Source organism: Tiliqua scincoides, chromosome 13 (assembly GCF_035046505.1).
Source record: "Tiliqua scincoides isolate rTilSci1 chromosome 13, rTilSci1.hap2, whole genome shotgun sequence".
NCBI classification, from domain to species: Eukaryota; Metazoa; Chordata; class Lepidosauria; order Squamata; family Scincidae; genus Tiliqua; species Tiliqua scincoides.
The window spans coordinates 18,426,504-18,443,234 of NC_089833.1; the positions used below are offsets into that span (position 1 = coordinate 18,426,504).

At 51.3% G+C, this 16,731-nt stretch overlaps 1 protein-coding gene across 1 annotated transcript in view; it reads right to left on the bottom strand.

The window, feature by feature from the left end:
- VWA3A (von Willebrand factor A domain containing 3A) overlaps positions 1-16,731 on the bottom strand; it is a 35,264-nt gene that overhangs the window by 16,783 nt on the left and 1,750 nt on the right. The window contains exons 2-19 of the mRNA XM_066640885.1: positions 14,393-14,519; positions 13,778-13,902; positions 13,367-13,441; positions 12,074-12,128; positions 11,688-11,786; positions 10,377-10,483; positions 9,683-9,808; positions 8,441-8,549; positions 8,077-8,142; positions 6,561-6,686; positions 5,469-5,607; positions 5,272-5,375; positions 5,043-5,123; positions 4,180-4,274; positions 1,974-2,093; positions 1,803-1,877; positions 1,246-1,390; positions 489-684 (exon numbers count right to left, since the gene is read on the bottom strand). Coding sequence (XP_066496982.1) covers positions 489-684; positions 1,246-1,390; positions 1,803-1,877; positions 1,974-2,093; positions 4,180-4,274; positions 5,043-5,123; positions 5,272-5,375; positions 5,469-5,607; positions 6,561-6,686; positions 8,077-8,142; positions 8,441-8,549; positions 9,683-9,808; positions 10,377-10,483; positions 11,688-11,786; positions 12,074-12,128; positions 13,367-13,441; positions 13,778-13,902; positions 14,393-14,519 — 1,970 coding nt within the window. The remainder of the gene's footprint in view (positions 1-488; positions 685-1,245; positions 1,391-1,802; positions 1,878-1,973; positions 2,094-4,179; positions 4,275-5,042; positions 5,124-5,271; positions 5,376-5,468; positions 5,608-6,560; positions 6,687-8,076; positions 8,143-8,440; positions 8,550-9,682; positions 9,809-10,376; positions 10,484-11,687; positions 11,787-12,073; positions 12,129-13,366; positions 13,442-13,777; positions 13,903-14,392; positions 14,520-16,731) is intronic.

Consider the following 16,731-nt stretch of genomic DNA (forward strand, 5'->3'; position numbering starts at 1 on the left):
AACTGCCCAATCACTTAGAGCAGTGGTCTTCAGTCTTTTCTGTGCTGCAACCGCAATAAATACATAAATAAAATATGAGACTGGGGACCCACCGCCAACCCCCCCTGGACCCCATCTGCCCATCCTGCTCCTGTCATCGCCCACTTCCAGCCCCCATAATGCCTCCCCAGCACTGTTCACGGTAACCAAATATTGTTATTAGAGTGAACAGAAAATATTACCCTGAGGCCCAGCACTAGTGAAAGCTATTTGAGCACAATTGCTGGATACCATGTCCTGGCACCTGAAGGGGCACACCAGATGCCCGCCCCTTTCCCTGGTGGTGCTCTAGTCCAGTGGTCTTCAACCTTTTTTGTTCTGTAAGTTGTTGCAATTCCAAAACTGAGGCTTTGCAACCCCATTAGAGTCATGACCCCAAGGCTGAAGAACACTGGGCTAGAGAGAGGAGCGGGAAGGTTCAAATGCAACACCCCAAAGCCCCATCGCACCCGTTTCGCCAAACCAATGAAAGCGGCCGTTGGCAGCCTGTGTCATTTCCTTGAACATGATGGCAGTTTCTCTTGGGCTGGCATAGCGTGGCAGAATGTCATCTCCAAGGGGAGGACCATCGATGCTGAAGAGACAGACGTGCAGCTGCAAATCGCATCCCCCACAGACCTCCATCATGTAAGAACGAATCATGTCCTGGAAGAGGATAGAGGAAAACTGCTGGGGCCATTGAACTGAGCAGTGCAGATCTAAGCAGTGACTTACAAGCCATGGCGATACACGGGTTAATATGGTGGGAGGCAGGTCAAGAGCTGGGACCCACCTCCAATCCCAACTTGCAGTGTGGGAGCCCAGAAGGTGATGGGGCCGATGAGTGAGGAGCCACAGCTCCACTTCTTTTCCCATTGTGCACTGCCGTTGTTTCACTGGTGGTCAGGCTTGGCAGTGGATCAGATTGCCAAGGGAGGTAGTGGATTCGCCCTCACTGGAGAAGCTCAACAGGCACCTGCTAGAGATGCTCTATGAGGTTGTCCTGCTACAGGCAATGGTTGAACTAGAGGGCCCTGTGAGTTCCTTCCAACCCTATGATTATTTACTTCCAGACCAGTTGGAAGGAAGGAAGGGGCAGAGAGTGCCCTGGCAACAGCATGTACTTCTTCAAAATGCAGGACAGTGAGTGAAGGTGCCCCATGTCAACATCTCTTTACATACAATAGCTCTGGCTATAGAAAAGAGGCTGATTGGGGTTGTACCCACCATCTCTTGGTCAGGGACTCCAGTAATGAGCAGGTAAAGCCCTTGGGATTCATATTTATCTTTGTCTTTGAAATCCACTTCCACGGCTCTTCTAAGAACATCCATAACATTTCTAGTGCCCTCGCACTGTAAGGTCAGCACCCACCTAAAAAATAAATAAATCCCACTAGCTGTAGTTTGCTTGGAGTGGTTTGAAATGGATTTGCACTCATCGCTTGGTCTCCCGTTCTGCAGACCATTCACAACCCATAGTTAGGGCCACAGCTCTGTCGCAAAAGGCTATTGCACTAGGGAAACAGGAGTCACCTTGGGAAGCTGGCTCCTGAGCAGAACAGAAAGAAAAGCAGACAAGCTGCTCTGAACCAGGGTTTATCTATTGCCCAGCGGTGCAAACCATGTTCAGGTTCTTAACTGTGGTTTTTTCCACAGGCCACTGTTGCATGTTGCACCTGAACCCAGCCTCTGATCTAATGATTAGGGAACAGAAATCATTCATCCATGTTTTTGCCCTCAGGATTTTACTTTGGAAGTGAAAAAGTAAGGTTTGATTCACTTACCTCCAAATGCTTTGTAAATTGCCTGGCTGTGGAGGGACCATTTCCGGCTGCCAGGCCTTCACCTGGCTCCCAAAACTGCAGGGAGCAGAGAGAAGGCTATTTTGGCGCAAGCCCACAAAAAGACCAGTCCTCCACGGATGATTCTAAATGGAGTGCCCGGTGGTAACTTACGCGATGACGTTGAAGGCCTCCTTGCTGGACATCTGCTCCTCGAGTAAAAGTCGCAACGCATGTTGGAGATGAATGATGTATGTGGCGTTTGTTGCAGAGACATCTACCAGGATAGCAACCCTGGGTGAGGAATGCCAGGGTCAGAGAAAGGCAACAAGAACATAAGAAAAGTCCTCTGGATCAGGCCAAAGTCCAGCAACCTCGTTTCCCACAACGGTCTTTGGAAAGCCCGTAAGAAAGAGAGGAAGGCATTTCCCTTCCCTGCCGCTGCTCCCTGCAAAAGGCACGCGGGGGGATCCTGCCGCTGAACCCAGAGCCACTGCAGAGCCATCGTGACCAGTAGCCAGTGATAGCCATGCCCCCCATGTGCTGAATCTCCTTTTTTAGTGACCATCACCACATTGTGCGGCAGCACATCCCATAGATAGTATAGTTTTAGTATAGTATAGTTTTTATACTGCCCTTCCTCCAAAGAGCTCAGGGCGGTGTACACGACAGCTACCCTCCTTTTTTCCCCCTCACAACAACCCTGTGAGGTAGGTGAGGCTGAGAGAAAGCAACTGGCCCAAGGTCACCCAGGAAGCTTCCTGGCTGAGGGGGGATTTGAACCTGGATCTTCCAGGTCTCAGTCCACCTCCCAAACCACTATACCACCCTGGCTCTGATCCCTGATCCCTAGATCCCAGGGATCCCCAGATCCCTGATGTGCCACGAGGACTTTGTTCTATTCATTCCAAACCTCCCAACAACCAGTTTCCTTGGACGATCCCCAGCTCTCCTGTGGAAACGGAAGGATCAAAGCCCCTCTCTGTCCATCCTGTTGGCATCTGTGCTCTTGCCCCAGTTTGGGCATTTAGGCTGCCCGGGAGTGAAATGGGAGAGCACAGAATGGCTCCTGGCAGCCGCCACTTCCCTCTCAAACCCGTCAGAAGAATACTGGGGGAACTCTTTGCTACAAGAAGTAGTGACGGCATCTTGCCCGGATGCCTTGAAGAGGGAATTAGACACATTTCTGGAGAAGTTCACTACGGGTTACAAGTCATAGTAGGTCTGTGTAAGCTCTTGGTTTTAGGGGCAGGCTGCCTCTGATGGCCAGATGTGGGGGGGGGGCACTGGGACACAGGTTGTGCCTGTTATCTGGTGTGCTCCCTGGGGCATTTGGAGGGCCGCTGTGAGATACAGGAAGCTGGACTAGATGGGCCTGTGGCCTGGTCAAGTGGGGCTGTTCTTATGTTCTTAACTACAATTCCCAGGAAGCCTTGCAGGTCTTCTTGTTATCTGGTGTGCTCCCTAGGGCATTTGGTGGGCCGCTGTGAGATACAGGAAGCTGGACTAGATGGGCCTATGCCCTGATCCAGTGGGGCTGTTCTTATGTTCTTAACTACAATTCCCAGGAGGCCTTGCAGGTCTCTTGTTATCTGGTGTGCTCCCTGGGGCATTTGGTGGGCCGCTGTGAGATGCAGGAAGCTGGACTAGATGGGCCTATGCCCTGATCCAGTGGGGCTGTTCTTATGTTCTTAACTACAATTCCCAGGAGGCCTTGCAGGTCTCTTGTTATCTGGTGTGCTCCCTGGGGCATTTGGTGGGCCGCTGTGAGATACAGGAAGCTGGACTAGATGGGCCTATGCCCTGATCCAGTGGGGCTGTTCTTAGGTTCTTAACTACAATTCCCAGGAAGCCTTGCAGGTCTCTTGTTATCTGGTGTGCTCCCTGGGGCATTTGGTGGCCGCTGTGAGATACAGGAAGCTGGACTAGATGGGCCCTGGGCCTGATCCAGCGGGGCTCTTCTTATGTTCTTATGACAGCGATCACTAGATGGCAGCAGCAGCAGCAGCAGCAGCAACTAAACCTTGCTGCAGGCAGGAGGGAGCAGTTTTGCCTCCTCTGCCCAAAACTGCACTGACAGTTTCCCCTGGAGGACTTTCAGATCAGCCTTGGTATATGTCATCACAACACTAGATGTGCCAGGGCCACTCCCAAGCCATGGCCTTGAGTCTAGCCCAGCAGCAGAGCCCAAAGCGCCTCCAAATTTCTCAAGCACATCCAGAAATCCTCGCACGGCAATGTCCCCAGAGTTGCTAACAAAAGTAAGTCAAGGCTTGAACAAGAGTTGGAGACGGTTACAGGCTGCAGGCTAGGAGAGGCGAGGAAACAGGCCCAGTAAGGCTCCCAGGGGCAGGTGGGGGCAGAGGCAAAAGATGGGTACCTCCTTTCCCAAACAGTCCCCCAAATCCTTCTGCTCGCCATGGAAAGCCAGTCAATGCGCCTCTCGTACGCTCTCACCATTCTACCAAGCTGCTTCTGTAGACAAAAGACAAGCACGGCCAAGGACCACTGCAAACAACTACGTGGCAACGTCAACTGCCTTTGCTGAAAAAGCAGTCAAGAAACATTTGGAAACGACACTCACAACCCCCATTCCAGACAACCATCCCTGCAACTGGAGAGTTCATAGTTCAGTGGCAGGAGCAGCCTTCGTGTGCGGAAGGCCTCTGGCGTGTGGTCTGGTGCCACCCAACGGAGCACCAGCAGACCAGGTGATCGGACCCAGTGCACGGCAGCTTTGTGTGTTCATCAGATTGACCCAACAACCAAGGGTGATGTCACATGAACACAGGAAATGACAAGAGATGCTTTGTTTCTGAAAATATTGGCTCGAGGGCTCATGCTGAAATGGGACACGGATTCGGACAGAGCAGATTTCACTGCTGCGATGGCTAATCATGATAGCATACAATCATTCCATATGAGAGCAGCATATGATATTGTCTTGCAGCGATATCCATATCATGGCTATCTGTGGAATAAAAACCTGACAGGGCCAAACTAGCCCTGGTCTTTCCTTTGCTAGGAATCTCCACCCTGACTTGACATCTCATTACACATCCAGCTGGGCTAATCCAAAAGGTGCATTTAACTCCTCCACAGCCATCACAACCCCCCTGACCGTCTCACCATGCCAGACTCTCTGCTTCCTGATGCAAGGCAAGACACCCCTCAGCACAGACTAATCGGGAGTGCAGTTATTCCAGCTGCAGGGCCAGACGTGGAAGCCCCTCCCCCACTCACCTGATAATTGTACAGCACCGGTAAGTCCACGTGAACATTTTTGACAGTCCCGTCATGCCATTCAAACTGCATCATCGCTTTCTAAAATCAGGAGAAAACACTGGCGTTGACTGGGATTCTAAAAGGGGGGGATTCCCCCACTTTGCTGGGAGTCTGAGACCAGGGCCAGCCCATCACTGCCCACTAGAATGCGAGAGAAGAAACCAGCCCCCCTTCCCCCCCAACTTACCTCGTGTAGAGTCGATGATACTGTTTTCTGGAGAATGGGTACAAATTCTTCCACGGGGGAAAAAGCGCTTGGTGCCAACACTTGATAAAGGCTCAGCTTCTTGGCTGCAACAGAAAGTGGATGATAACCAAACCGCTGATTTAACTGGGAACAGCCGGGGGGAGGGAATCCACACAGACTAAGCTGGCCCTCCTCACCTTTCAGCCCATTCTTTTTTAGCCATTCAGCTGAGGTTTGGGCCACATAGTTTGGGATCTGTATCACAAGAGGCCCTTCGTGATTCGGCGGCCTGGGCAGGAAGTTGGGGGGAAGCCGTGCCACGGACTCTGTGGAATACTAAAGAAAGATGGAAAGACCACGTCTGCTGCGGCCTTTCCTCCAAATAATAGCTGAGACACAGAGGCAGGAGAAGTGGGTCAGGACTCCCCCAGACAAGCAGTTTGTCCCACCAGTGCCCTCCCCAGTTGCTGGACCCCTGTGGAAAACTTGAAGGAATATCCTTTCCATATCCTTGGCGTTCGTTTATTATCAAGTGCTCTCTTTCTCTCAGTGTGCATACACACATGTATAGATGAAGTATCCATACAAAATCTGTTCCCTGGGAATTAATTTCTTTCTGTGTTCAGGTGAGAGCACCCATGTGAAACACACATTTTCCTTTCAAAAACTGAACGAAAAGCACACGCAGGGTCAAGAGCTGAGGAGCAACTCTTGCAATCCCTTCAATGTCTATGGCCAGTTGAGATTCCGGCCTCAGTGAAAAGGGAGTGAGACACACTCATAAAGGCCTTTCAGAGGACAGCAACATGGAGCCTCCAGCGTCAGGAGCAGCGTACTGTTCTTCTGAACACCAATCACTGGGGGACGGGGAAGGGCTCTGCTGGTGGGCTTCTCTAGTTGGCCACTGTGAGAAGCTGGAGGTGGGACAAACAACACCTTCCTAGGAATGTCTGCTCAGAAGAAAGCTCCATTGGGTTCAATGGGGCTTACTCCCGGGAAAGTGCGTATAGCATGGCAGCCTCTGTGAACTTTAGGCCTGAGCCCATAGGACTCTTTTTCTTGCATGTGCAGGTATTGAAAAGGTACCATCGACTTGGCTTCTGCTCTCCTCCTTCAACCCAAAGATTGAAGGATTGTCAATAGACAGACAGGGACTCATTTGCCTCGAGACTTGCCTGCACTTGGTAGCCGTGACCCCTGACCGAATGCATTTCCACGCGGCTGAGCTGACTCTGCAGAAACTGACTCACGCCTTTGCACGGGGGCAGCAGCACAGGCCGGGGACTTACATTTTTCACCAGACTGAAGAGGTGGTCGCCCACCCTGCCCAGGTAAATCTCGTTCACAGTGCTGAGCATGTCCTCGGCTTTTTGGCGTTCGCAGCGGACCAGCTGAATGTCGCTGCTGGTGTAATTCTGATTGCACATTGACAAAGAAGATGAAGGAGCCATGACTTACAAGCAGACTTATTTTTTAACCCTCACCCAAATGCCAGGGTTCCAACGCCACATTTTTCTCAACCTTAATAAGGTCAATTGGCATGTAATGTTTCACGCCCCAATTTTGCTCCTGTGGAAGAGATGCTCTAGTCCAGGCTGTGGGTTGGGACCAACTAGGGGGGTTGTGAGTCAATTTCAGGTGGGTCCCCATTCATTTCAATATTTCATGAGACTTGATGCTACCATGGTATGTGACTGCATTTGGGGAAATGGGGATCTGTACTTTTAACAATGCTAGTCAATGGGAGTACGGTAAGTGTGTGCAGGATTGCAGCCTAGGATTGTTAAAAAATTTTCCTGCTTGATGATGTCACTTCCGGTGGGTCCTGACGGACGCTCACTCTAAAAGTGAGAGTCCTGGTGCTAAAAGTTTGAGAACTGCTCTAGTCTAAGCCCAGACTTCTCCTCTCCTCCCCACACTCCCTCTTCTGCTCCAGTCTGGGCAGTGGGAGAAGCCAGGGTTGGCACGTCACCAGTAAGAGGGTTGCAGCGCTTGGCACTCCACTGCAGATGTCAGGAGGTGTTGTGCAAAAGAGCCTGTTATTCTGCATGGGAGGGATTCAACCTGGTTCAGAGACAGTTCCACGCACCTGAAGCAGTCAAGGAACAGGTCTTGAGAAGGTTGCACCTGGACTGTATCTGAAGCACAGGTTTTTTTAAAACCACCACCCTGATGCACCCTGAGTCAGAACGGAACCCAAATGTTCAGCGGCTCATTTCCTGACCCAGAGCTCTTCCACTCCACAGCAACAGCAGACAGAGAAGAAAGAGGAGAAGCACCGCAGAACATGCGTGGAGCTGGCACCAATATTTTCCTGCTCCCCCTTTCCAACTACGTCTTGGGGGCAGAGTACTGAACTTGTGCCACTTGTGCTGGTCATGCCAAACTGTGCCCTGCAGCGCTCTGGGGCCCCATGGGAAACTCACAGGGGCACAGCAGAATGCTCCTGGCGGCCTTCCCAGCTCTCCCAGGCACTACCATCTTGGCTGGGCTGGGATCACACGATTCCCACACGAACTCGGGGAAGCACTGGCACAGCACTGCCACAACAGGGCCCCGTGGAGGAAGGGCATTGTGACCACGGTAAATTTGGGAACTGCTGTTCCATCTCAGCTGGCCGAGTGTTCCAGGTCCAGATTTTCCGAGGTATCCAGGTGTCTTGGACAACACAGGAGCCACGTTTCAGGGGCTCTAGTCCTCTCAGTTTCCATCACCCAGCAAGCATGTGAGCTGTGCGAAGCTAGAATGACAGGGCTCTTCGGGGGGCACGTGAGGCAGCCCTGAGAAGTCCTAGACTCAACGTACCTCATCCTTTGTTGAACAGCAGTGGTAACGGCCTCCCACAACTTCTACAATGCTCCGTAAAACAGCCTGCAGTCATTGCAACAAAGACGGATGAATCACTTTGTGTGAGATGTCAATATTTCATTACTACCCATGACACAGCCCTTTCCAAATACGTGTCTGGGGGCAGCACAGATTTCCACCACACCCAAGTCCCACTGTACTAACTGGCGGAGACCTCGGATGCAAATGGAGATGCGACTTGGCAACCAGCAGGCATGGCAAGGGACTCTTTGCCCACCACTATGGCCAGCTCAAGGCCTCCACATGCTTCAGTAAGACACCAGTAGCAAGAGCCATGCTTCCTGCACATGCAGAGACTCACAGCGGGCACTTGGCTGCTACACTCATAGGCGACGGTGTGGATCAGCAGCTTTCTCCCTGGCATACACTGTTGAATGTAGTCAGACAACGTTTCCGAGGACTGATCGGGGCTGGTTTAGAAGAAAACACACACAAAAAGACAAACTTGTCAGTGTCAAAGGAGGAAGAGAATCATCCTGGGCACCATCAGCCTCTGAATGACGCTGACAACAAAACTGCAGAGGAAGCTGCCAGTGTTTGCTTTTGTCTGGTTTGGGAGCAGAGCGCGGATGAAGGTCCAAAATGGGCGAGCGTCAAAGCAGAGCCTTGTCTAGCTTGCACGTTTATTTTGGCCACTGGAAAACTATAACTACATAACAATAACACATTGTGCGAGCGCGTGCAAGACCGAAAGAGAAATAAAAGAAAAAGACACCTAAGAATGTCGACGAATGTCATGGAAGTTTGGGTGAAACTGGACGGAAGAGGAAAGCACATGAACCAGATTGGAAATGTGGTTATAACGGAGAGTGGCTGAAAGGACAAAGCGCTGAAGGTCCATCGAGGCAAGTCAAGGTGTTATTGCTGCAGAACAAACAGTGGTGGCCAAGTTGCACACCTATCTTTTGCATGTCTGTCCTGGCTTCCTTCCCACACGGTAATCAACGGGGGGGGGCCGCCACTGGGTTCCCAGGCAGTTCTCAAGCAGGTACTACTGGCCAGATCTGGATCTGCTTACAGTCAAATTATACATTACCTGGATTGCGTGACTTGATCATGTGTATGAGTGTGTGTGTGTGTGTGTGTGTGTGTGTGTGTGTGTGTGAGTGAGAGAGAGAGAGAGAGAGAGAGAGAGAGAGAGAGAGTTGATTTCTTTTGTAAATAGCAAGTGGAAGGGGGGGAGGATGGGACTAAACAGGGTGTGAAACCACAGCAGGGAGAGGGAGATGCTAGGATTTTGCCCTTGCCACCATTTTGATCCCAGTCATTTCCCTACTGTTTTTTCCCAGTTAAAACAGTGCATTGGAGAAGGGACAAGAACCATGAAAGGTCAGTCCCAAAGCCCTCTATGATTTTGACTCCTTTTGCCCTGCCCTGTTATTGACAAAGCACACACACACACACACACACACACACACACACACACACAGAGTCACATCTTGGGTAACATCTAGTTTCACTGCTCCCTTCGATGCTGGTTGTAAACCGGGATAACTTCACTTAAGAAAAAATAAGCAACACACAGTCTGGGCAGGTGACCTACCAGCTTCCAACAATGATGACCAGGGTGTCCAACTGGGTGAGGGGGAGGATCTTCTTCAAAGCTCTGAGCAAATTGCAGCTTCCGCTGGGCTTCAGTTCCTTGACCCATTCTCTTGCTTCATGTAAACTAAAAAAGATAAAACACAGTGGGCCGTCAGTATCAATCCCATAGATCTTCCCAAAATCTGTGGGTGCTGGAGCCCCAGATGAAGGAGGCAGGGTACATGTGATCTGAGGTCACGCTGGGCCCTCCAGAGGTTGTGCTGGGCCCACAGCACACCCCCCCAGCACCTCAGAACTCCTCCAGGAAGTGACTTCCAGTTGTGTCTAGGAGGTATTCTGAGGGGCAGAGAAGCCAATGGAGTGGTTCGTAGGCCTCCTTGAGCCTCCTGGACAAGATTGGAAGTCGCTTCCTGGAGCTGTTCTGAGGCACAGGGAGGTGGGGGTTCAAATCCACAGGTGCTGAGCCCTCAGGTAAGGAGGGCGCGTTGTAATGAAAGTGGAAAACAGTCTGTGGCACACCCATTGGACAAATGATGAAGAGCTATAATGAACAGTGCCAAAGATGACCCTGTTACCAGAGTCCCAAATACCTGTCTGGAACGAGTCCTGCTGCCTCAGTCTGTGCTGCTGCACAAGGATTAGCCAGGCTGGCATTCAACGGACACCTGCTCAGGGCCAAGCAGCCCACTTACACATTCACACTGATGGGTTTGGGTTCCTGCCAAAGAGATGAGACCTCGGATCCAAACGAAAGGAAGTAGAGTTGCTTCAGGTAACACAGCTGCTCGTCTACGAGAGACTGGAGAGTGCAGCACTTCAGACAACGACGAACAGCGCAGCCACTAGCAGAACGGATCGTGAAGCAGGACAGCCTGCAGATGACCGACCTCGGGCAGTGCAAGCACAGGCAGCCTGTCCAAAGGGCCACATGGTTGGGCCGGCACAAGGTCAACTGGGGTGCACTCCGCACCGCCGTCAGACTGCATTAAAAGCCAAAGAGGATTCCTTCCAAAGGTCAGCCAGCCAGGGGGCTGGCACACTGGCAGCCGGAGAGGTGGCATTCCACAGACATGGAGCCACGACCCAGAAGGCCCTGCTTCCTTGCCATCACTTTCCTTAGTTCAGAAGTATGTGAGAAGATGAGACTTGAGCAGGGCTCAGCAGTGAGGAGCCAGGTTGACGAGGTTTGCATCTGCAGCTCATCAATCCCATCCCAACACACTTTCATTAAGAAGAGTCTGATACCACTTTTGACTACAAGTGGTTTGCAAAGCAGTCTACACTGCAGAACAAATCAATAAGTGGTTCCCTGTCCCACAGGGCTCCTGAGCTAAAAAAAGATGCAGGAGACACCCCAGCAGCGGCCACTAGAAGAGACGCCCTGCTGCGGGGAAGAGGGACAGTTGCTCTGCCCCTGCTAAACACAGGAGGGCACAACTTTGAAAGGTGCCTCTTTACATGACACCCACTTTACATGAGGCCACCGTCAGGCTTGTGGGATCTCCTTGGTTTTTGGTGAGGACCCTGAAGTTCTCGGACTGGAGCCAAGAACAAAACAGCAGCTCCAAGACCAGAGCCACTGACCTGCTAAATCCCATCAGTCTTTGAGGCTGGTCCACGCCGGAGGAAGGGTGAAGCGGCCACTCCCAGAGGTGGGCTGGGACTCGCACCCCAGCAAAGGGCACCTCTCGCATTCTGCACCTGCCTGCCTGCCTCCACTGCTCGGCCTCCCGCCCGGCTGCTTCCCCTGCTGTCATCAGCCCAGTCTCAGGATCCTGGCACTAGAGAGCTCCACCTTACCCACAGATCCGTTCCACAAGGGTGTAGACGACCGCAGCCTCTTGTGGTTGTGGCCAAGAGTGAGAACTCCTTCCTGATCTACTGCAAAGCAGGTACCTCCCCACAGGTCCTGCTCTGCCTCCTGACTGTTCTGGGTGACCCCACACCAATGAAGCACCATCCCTGCGACCGAAAACCATTTCTGCACTTTGGGAAATGTTTACCAGCAAATCTCTTTGGAGATCACCCAGCCTTGGTCCAAAACTGATGTCTGATGTATCCACCAGGACGCCGACCTTCCCGCCTTGAATCACTCCAAACATCTAGAGAAGACAGAAAGGAAACAAAATCTGTGCCTCAGACGGGCCACTTTAGCATCAGCCTCGTGATCATCTGACATGGTCCTTGATGTCCTAACTGGAAACAGCTGAAGAGAAACAAGGGCACTCCAGGGCCTGTCGACAGACTGAGCTTGTGCAGTGGAGAGGCTGGCAGTAGCTGGGAAGTGGCAGATCCGGCCTCGGGACTCCTGGGTGTCTGAACATCACCATCACTCTTTGCAGTCTTCATTTTTAGACCCCCATTAAGGAAGTGAATGGAGCTGTGTTACCTTCCTGCTGCCTTGCAGAAGCCACTGAATGCGCTTGTCATAGAGTTCAATCGCTCTGGGGAGGAGAAAGAAGGAAAACACCATCCTAAAAACGCTTACTAAGGACTATGCCTAGGTGATTCCACAGGCCTGGGGGGCCGCGTGCCAGGGCTTGTGTCCATGCAAAGGTCCACAACAACGTTAGCCCACCCAAGTTGTGAAGGGTCCGCTGCTCCCCTGATCAGCCAAGGGCTCAGAGCGCAGTGGAGGAGGCTCCTCGGGGAGGAAGCCCCAGCAATGGATGCAACTCCTCTGAGCCACTTCTAGAGCACGAGGGGGGCACACCATTGAGGGGCGCTTGCAAGCCTTTTGCTCTAGTCCCCCCCCCCAATTCTGAACTGCCATCGACTAAGTCTTATGGGTCACAAGGGCCATTCTTCCAAACAGACACAGGTGGGGTTGCACAGCCTGAGCACCATGTGCATTTGATCGCTTTTCCATCGCAAGCGTTTCCTTTCCTTTTCACTCGCAGGACAAGACTGGCGGCTGCACCATCACGATCTGCAAATGGCCTTTGTCTGACAAACAGCAGTTTAGTTAATTAAACACTCCAAATTAAATACTTTACAGCTGAGATGAGCAAACCGCCCTTCCCCTACACTGACTACTGTGTTTGGAAATCATGCACAGCCAACAGACGTCAGGAAGGAAGGCTCGACCATGAAGCAGGCCAGGTCACTTTGCCGACTGAGGATTAAATTAATCCCCACGGGGCAGAACCACAGTTGAAAAATAAGGTGCATGGACACTGAGAGAACGATAGCAGGTGGTGAAATGGATCAGCACCATTATGTTGCTGTTGTCCTTAAGAAGGAATTAACTGCCTGACAAGCCAGTCTTAACCTGCACCAGCAGAGTGAGGCTGCACGGCCTCCGCTGTACCCAAAGCAGCTCAGGAGCAGGTTGGAGTCCTCCTCAGGGTAAGGGGATACTTTTCTCCTTACCGTGAGTATTGCTCCAACCTGCAAGATGAGGCTACTCAAATCTGGCCCTGCTGCACAGAAGGCACAAATCCAAGCAGCCCAGTGTAATGCCAGCAGGCCCGGAAGGGATGTGGTTAGGATACGGCAGAGGCCTCCTCTGCCGATCCCACCTCCTTCACAGCCCTGATTCACCCCCCCACTCTGTCCTCCCCCACTCCGAAATGCCCCCTCCCTGCCTCCAATGTAGGTGTGACCAGAGCTAGGACATCCCCGACATTTGGTTGTCCTGCTTTGGCGTGAAGACATGACACCTCCAGATCCGGATACTTACGCATACAGGTCAGATTCAAACTCGTGAATGGTCTCCTTCGTGAACTCAATCTGTTCCGTCTCCTCACTTGCATTTCTAAAAGAAGCATCGAAAAACGAAGGCAAGAGAGGGCGCCACCTGCTGCAGCAGCCCAATACACCTGGCACCCGAAGCAGCAGGCTCTCCTCTGGCCACTCCAGTGCTGTCCCCCTTTCTCAGCCGCAGCTGCTGCTGCTTGTCCTCCAGCCCCCTTGATTCCACAGTCTAGCCCAGCACTCAACTCTCCTCTATACTCCCTCTTCCTTTTCAGATCCAGGAAGCAGGAAGAAGAGGTGCGGCAGAGACAGGTGGAGGCAGTCCGCCTGGCCAGTCTGCCGCTGGAGATGCCTGACTGAGTCCCACGCTGTCAGCATGGAGACGCCTTGTACTCACAGTGCAGCACTGCCTCTTTGGATGAGGTCTTCTACCGTGAGGCGCATGTTTTCCATGCCAAAAGCTTGAATCCAGCCATCTGTAGCCTTTAACCCGGAAAACAACACTGCCGTATTCTTCAGCCTCTGTTGAAAAACAAAGTAAAAGATCTTTACTGTGCTACCAAACATAGGCTGGCACAGATCCGTTGAAAGGGCTATCAGAATGTTTGGGAAATGGCATGGGTTTCACCTACAGGCAAGTTTACAGGTTTCTCCCATCCAGACACTGACCAGATCTCCACCCAGCCTGTTTCAGCAATGCAGCCACATCATACCCTTTCAGACCCACTTCTGAAGGAATCGCCCCATTTCACCAAGCACTGTTACTTTACTGATGTCCAGGATGACACGTAAATGAAGCCAAGATAGTGCAAACCCCGAGAACTATCCATCCTCCAGAGGAAGCCAGAATCCAGATGGTGCTGTTGCTGCTGAAACGACTAACCACTCCGCAAAATGGGTATGAGAAAGTCACACCATTTACACAGGAAAGCATTTATAATCTACAATGAAGCACCATCCCTGCGACTGAAAACCAGTTCCTTTGTTTTATTCACTCTAAATACTGGCTTACCATTAAGTCCTGAGTCTGGTTGACGTTGGTAACCAATAATCCATCATCAACTTCCAAATCGGTTACGGGAACATTCTGCCATGGCTGGCGTCCTCTTGGAGAAGGGGGACTTGATCCTGCGCTTGCACTGCAGAAGGAAGGAACTTCGGATGGAGCATTGCAAATCTTTTTTACCTGGTTGTAGCAGGCAGCTGATCAGGCACCATTTCCTTCCTGCTCAGATGTCTCACACATCCAGTCAGTGCTGGCATCAGGCTGCTGGAGACCTTTGCTTGGGCTGCTCATAGTGCATTGGGCCTCTCTCCCCAGTCCCCTCCCAGCTTACTGGTGGCAGTGGTTCCTCCAATGGGAGTATCCACCAAAGCTGCCCCCACCCCGATGACATCCTTCTCTGGAAGAGGCTTCCATTTGTAGACGGGGGTGGGGGGGTACCAGATGTAGTAACATTCTGAATCTTCCTTGGCCAGCATTGACTCTTACCCCACTTTTTCCAAAACTTGCATGTTGTCCATTTATTGTGTCATCTTCACTTTACTGGCCAACTACGGTTCTGCAGTAAGAAACAACCGTTAAGCAGGTTGGAAACAAAGAGGAGCATGTCATTTGTTACCTCAACACAAGTGTTTTGCCTGCATTTGGGCCAAATTACACCCTGGTCAGTCCTTAAGCTGTGCTATGCCTAAGAGGCTCCATCCTGGCCATCCAGTTCTGGTCAACACACCTCAAAAAGGACATAATGGAAATGGAAAAGGTGCAAAAGAGAGCAACTAAAATGATTACTGGGCTGGGGCACCTTCCTTATGAGGAAAGGCTACAGCGTTTGGGGCTTAAAATTATGCAGGGGATGAATAGAGTGAATAGAGAGATGATCTTTTCTCTCTCACACAACACCAGAACCAGGGGACATCTGCTAAAGTTGAGTGTTGGGAGACTTAGGACAGACAAAAGAAGGTATTTCTTTACTTAGTCTGTGGAACTCCATGCCACAGGATGTGGTGATGGCATAAGAACATAAGAACAGCCCCACTGGATCAGGCCATAGGCCCATCTAGTCCAGCTTCCTGTATCTCACAGCGACCCACCAAATGCCCCAGGGAGCACACCAGATAACAAGAGACCTCATCCTGGTGCCCTCCCTTGCATCTGGCCTTCTGACATAGCCCATTTCTAAAATCAGGAGGTTGCACATATGCATCATGGCTTGTACCCCGTAATGGATTTTTCCTCCAGAAACTTGTCCAATCCCCTTTTAAAGGCGTCCAGGCCAGATGCCGTCACCACACCCTGTGGCAAGGAGTTCCACATACCAACCACACGCTGAGTAAAGAAATATTTTCTTTTGTCTGTCCTAACCCACTCAACACTCCCGATTCTGGTGTTATGTGAGAGTGTAAGGAGCATCTCTCTATCCACTGTCCATCCCCTGCATAATTTTGTATGTCTCAATCATGTCCCCCCTCAGGTGCCTCTTTTCTAGGCTGAAGAGGCCCAAATGCCGTAGCCTTTCCTCATAAGGAGGTGCTCCAGCCCAGTCATCATCTTAGTCGCTCTCTTTTGCACCTTTTCCATTTCCACTATGTCTTTTTTGGGATGCGGCGACCAGAACTGGACACAATACTCCAGGTGTGGCCTTACCATCGATTTGTACAACGGCATTATAATATTAGCCGTTTTCTTTTCAATACCTTTTCTAATGATCCCAAGCATAGAATTGGCCTTCTTCACTACCACCGCACATTGGGTCGACACTTTCATTGAACTGTCCACCACCACCCCAAGATCTCTCTCCTGTTCTGTCACAGACAGCTCAGAACACATCAGCCTATATCTAAAGTTTTGATTTTTTGCCCCAATGCGCATGACCTTACGCTTATTGACACTGAAGCGCATCTGCCATTTTGCTGCCCATTCTGCCAGTCTGGAGAGATCCTTCTGGAGCTCCTCACAATCACTTCTGGTTTCACCACTCGGAAAAGTTTGGTGTCGTCTGAAAACTTTGCTACCTCACTGCTCAACCCTGTCTCCAGGTCATTTATGAAGAGGTTGAAAAGCACCAGTCCCAGGACAGATCCTTGGGGCACACTGCTTTTCACGTCTCTCCATTGTGAAAATTGCCCATTGACACCCACTCTCTGCTTCCTGGCCTCCAACCAGTTCTCAATCCACGAGAGGACCTGTCCTCTAATTCCCTGACTGTGGAGTTTTTTCAATAGCCTTTGGTGAGGGACCGTGTCAAACGTCTTCTGAAAGTCCAGATATATAATGTCCACGGGTTCTCCCGCATCCACATGCCTGTTGACCTTTTCAAAGAATTCTATAAGGTTCGTGAGGCAAGACTT